The 4,353-nt window shown below is 40.2% G+C and overlaps 2 protein-coding genes across 2 annotated transcripts; one reads left to right on the forward strand and one right to left on the reverse strand.

The window, feature by feature from the left end:
• Positions 1-106: 106 nt before the first annotated feature.
• On the reverse strand, positions 107-1,228 carry LOC128276386 (uncharacterized). The gene is made up of 3 exons (XM_053014849.1): positions 615-1,228; positions 285-549; positions 107-202 (listed from the first exon to the last, which is right to left on the reverse strand). Exons 1-2 carry the CDS (start codon positions 1,110-1,112, stop codon positions 355-357), a joined length of 693 nt encoding a protein of 230 aa, XP_052870809.1. The 5' UTR covers positions 1,113-1,228; the 3' UTR covers positions 107-202; positions 285-354.
• Positions 1,229-3,195: 1,967 nt separating this feature from the next.
• On the forward strand, positions 3,196-3,884 carry LOC128276385 (uncharacterized; the record flags this gene model as incomplete). The annotated part of the gene is made up of 3 exons (XM_053014848.1): positions 3,196-3,393; positions 3,448-3,678; positions 3,756-3,884. Coding segments are annotated over exons 1-3 (558 nt in total), but the record flags the coding sequence as incomplete, so codon positions are not given.
• Between the last annotated feature and the right edge of the window lie 469 nt (positions 3,885-4,353).

Here is a 4,353-nt window from a genome sequence, read left to right on the forward strand (position 1 = left end):
CCGGAAGATAAAAAAAAGTTATCCCATTAATCTTACAACTATCAACTCGTGTATCCCATCAACTCACCTTCTCACAATCTGAAAATTTCAAGAATCGAACGGTGGGTAGGTGAACTTTACTTAAATCTTCAATAGTCATCATGCATAATTCCACGTCACGTAGGAGTGGTAGCTTTTCCAAGGACTTGAATGCACGCGATGGCTAAAACATGTAAGAGCATAGTAATTGTATTGGCCACCTTTTCGCCGGCAAATGCAGCAAAACATCTCTCGAATAACCTTACCCAACAAAAGTCTAGTATAATTGAATCGATATGTGAGCAATATTTGCAGATCACATCGAAGAATTTGGCATTAGGGGAGAACATAGAATGATTCAATGAATTCCAAACATTTTAATTCTGGCGCAATCTGTTTGGTCAAAAAACTCCAACGATGAATGTTGTGGTTCTCATGGAAAGACATCTTTTCGAGTGAAGAAATCACTCCGCATCCCTCAAAAACATCCACCCTCACATCGTCTAATACGGCGTTAACGATTTCAAGATGCTGCAAGAAGGAATCGTATCGAATAAGTCAGGGTCGGAACATTGCTGTGCAAGATATGTACTTACCTTGAGCTTGGTTAGCTGATCCAAGCTCTTAAAATCTCCTTTCCGGTGATGGTTTGATGTAACTAATCTCAAATACGTAATATTGCGACAATGAGTCGTGATGATTTGGAACAAGTCTAACGGGATCGCGTTGTTGATCTTGAGCTCTTGAATGGAGGAGTGCCTTCGAAAAAAATCTAAACTTAACTCGGAAGTGATCGGTGCATCGACAAACAACTCCAACTCCCTGAGTCGAGGGAAGTTCAGTAGAAAAAACTCTTCGGATACACGGTTAACTTTAACCACTTTTAGCTGAGGGCTGAAATGCTCTAAAACGTTGAAAAACGCTCCTTCGTCGTTTCCCAATTTCAGCTGTTCTAAGCGCGGGGAGTTGGTAGGCAAATTGAGGGCATCTCTGAACAGTGGCATATCGCTCTCCCTAGTGCGTAGATTTAGATTTTTTAATTTTGCAAGAGCTGGAAATGACTCAATTTCGGTGTCTTCAGCCGGTAAGCTCATGTGAATCGTCAACTCCTGCACATTCGGGACTTCTAAGAGGAATTTTCTAAGCAGGGTTATGTTGACGAACGAATGAATTTGCAAACTAGTAATCGATAACCCGAACTTGTGCAATATCTTTTCTGGCATTCCTTTGGCAAATTTCTTTGTAGCGTATTTGGAAAATTCTAAGTAAATGTGCCGATAGCTTCGTTTACTATTCAGCAAAACAGAGCATTCATCAGGCTTGGGTCGCAGCAACACTCGATTCATCCGGCGACCCAAAAACACCAGGTTAGACCACCGTTGGCAGACAAGAGCAGCTCTTCTCATGTCGGCCACGTCGAGGTGGTCAAATATGCAGCATAGAACCTTAAATGAAATAGAAACGTTAGTGGCAGCGCCAAACTACATTTACTTTCAACTTTTGCTTCCTTACCTCATCCGGTAAATCCGAAAGCATCATTGTGTTTCCTCGAACTATAACAACGATTTGCACTAAACAAGTGAAATTATTGAAAAACGGAAAAGCAACAAACAATCGTTTGACGCACGTCAAATGTAGCGACCCTATAAGTGAGAAATGCGCAAATAGATTATCTTGTTTGGCTGTAGCTATAGCGTAACTTTTGGTCAACTCTAGAAGTAGGCCACTGTATCTGTGGAGCCACACGGTGCATAACTCATAACTGTAACTCGTAACTTTGTGTCAAATTCGTTATGCTTCGTGTGGCAGGTCTGAAATATAACAACGTGGTGACCGAACAACGTGTTTACATTCATGTTTTTGGCCCGAGAAAATAGAAATCGAAGAGGTAAGTTGATTTCTGAATAATTTTTTCTGTGTTTTTAGATATTGTTGCTGTACCAGCAAGATGGGATTGAACAAAGTGACAAAGGCCAATCGTCCGGTCCGGTGATAAACTTATAGTTAAAATTCAAAATAACATCACAAATAAGAATCTTTGTTTGTTAACAAACCTCTGTTTTCGTCTGTTTGTAAACTCGTTATTACGTGTTGTATTATATTCTAAAGGGTCCGCTGAGCCACAAAGCTTTTGACAACTACTTACCGATTAAGTGTCAAATCGTTATATGTTATTTTACAGATTCGCTCCGTGTGGCACCCCAGTACGAGTCCGCGGACGCATAAACGATTTGACATTATAGATTTATATGAAATCGATTTTTTACGCTTCGTGTGGCTCCCAGTAAGAGTACAACCCTGGATTGCAATCCAGCAATCCTGTCTTTTTGACGTTCATTCTGACAGCGCGGTTTTTAATACAGTTCGGATCTAACCCGTTTTGTTATCGGTTGCCCTTTTCAGTTAAAACAATTTTACGCAGTGAACGTTCGTGGAAAACATGAATCTAAACGAATTGCCCGATGAAGTAAGTGATTTACAATGAAAAGTAACTGTAACTGACTAACAAGTTTTTGTTTTTGCTAGATGTTATGCACGATTTTCGACCACCTCGATGTATATGAATTGAAGCTAGCCTCCCTCGTGTGCCGTCGGTGGTCCGAGCTGACCTTTTCTGGTCGCAGGATGGACCGTGTGCGTTTGGTGATGCGTGATACCAATTGTGAATTTTTGTTCAACACAAAAAGGAACTATCGCAACGTTTCTCCAATGGCTTATTTGCCGTTCGATCGTCGCTTAGTACAAGGCTTAGTATCGTTACTGCACACGTTAAAGCCACACGTCCGAATGTTGCGCATTGATTATATTAAATCTTGGGAGCAATTAGGATCGATTCTGCTGGAAGTTCCTGCACTTCAACATTTGGTGATTGATGATGTCCAAAAATATCGCAAAAAAAATACACCTTGCCGTCTTTTACCGGAGCTAAAGAGCTTGAATCGACGACAACGATTTAGTTTCTTCCGTACGAATATCCCAAATTTACAGTGTCTTGATATGAATTGCAAGACAGATTTTGAACTGGACGTTTGGAAATACTTCAGTGGACAGTTAAAGCTCGTTCATGTGTATGATATATATGATAGAAGACATTTGTACCCCTTTCTCGAACTAACGTTTCCACGCCTAGAGGATTTGCTCATTGATATTGAAATTAAAATTGACATGAATGAAGAGATGGCTTTAGCGGGACGTCCTGATTTTTTTCGAAGGCACCCCTTCCTTCAACGACTCTCTGTTCGCGGAAAAAATATTCCAGTAGAATGGGTTGAATCTATTACTCATCACTGTCCTGAGCTAAACTATCTACATCTTTTTCTAAATGACCCGAACGAAGGATTTTTGGACTCGTTGGTGCAGCTGAGAAAGCTTAAGGTAAGTAAACAAAACGCAAAAAGGAGTATTTGACTTAATTGGTTATTTTTACAGTGCCTTGAATTAAGAGGACAAGTGGATAGGAAAATTCTTCGTGGAGCTATAAACTCGCTCGAATCTGTTGAATTGAATGTGCGGTATTCTCGAGTTCTGCTCGAGAACTTTTTTGAAGTTGTGCCACGATTGAGTCGTTTGAAATGTTGTTACAACATATCTTACGATGAAGCACAGTTCATCTGCGAGAAGTTTGCTTGTCTTCGAAGCTTAAAACTAACCATCCCTTCGGTAATTTGAAACGTGGATTGTAGACCCTCGATGCTACAAATGCGCTAATTCGATTTTTTTTTATTTTCCTTAATCAGTCAGCAGCAGACGATTCTGTACGAATCGATAAATTGATGCACTTGCAGGAACTTAAATTATCGTCCTCTTGTAACATTCGTTCCATTCATCGCAACAACGTTCGGTGCTTGACAGTACTTCTTAGTAAGGTAAGTATCAGGGAGTATCAAGGATTATTAATGTAATGTTGTGATGATGTTGTGATGTAATCGAATAAATTCTTCCAATTTCTTTGATCGTCAAACGCTACTGCTTCAACGCTTGAAGATAACGGACGATGATCTTTATCAGATAGCGGAAAAGTTCCCATTGCTGAAGAGATTGATCCTCAGGCATTGCTCGGTGTCTGTGGTTGCTGTCGAACGACTACACAAATTGATGCCCTCGTGTAGAATCGAATATGACAACAAACGCTTCTATCCCATTGACGGTGTTACTGCGAATTGAAAGAGCGGAAGCGGAAAGAAGTTCCAACCTCGGAAGGATACAAACTTTTGTGTTTCGTTTCAAGTAAAAAACCACACATGTAATCAGTTGCAATATGAATTTCAGAATTATACCAGTGTCTGTGAACATGATTTTATTTGTTATCCGGCTCTCTCCAGAGAGTAAGTATTT

This window comes from Anopheles cruzii, unplaced genomic scaffold (assembly GCF_943734635.1).
Source record: "Anopheles cruzii unplaced genomic scaffold, idAnoCruzAS_RS32_06 scaffold01070_ctg1, whole genome shotgun sequence".
Classification (NCBI taxonomy): Eukaryota; Metazoa; Arthropoda; class Insecta; order Diptera; family Culicidae; genus Anopheles; species Anopheles cruzii.

Coding starts and splice junctions, on each gene's coding strand:
- LOC128276386 (XM_053014849.1), bottom strand. CDS start 1,112: ATGAGCTTACCGGCTGAAGACACCGAAATTGAGTCATTTCCAGCTCTT. Junction 550..614: donor ATCAGCTAACCAAGCTCAAG/GTAAGTACATAT, acceptor TCCTTCTTGCAG/CATCTTGAAATCGTTAACGC.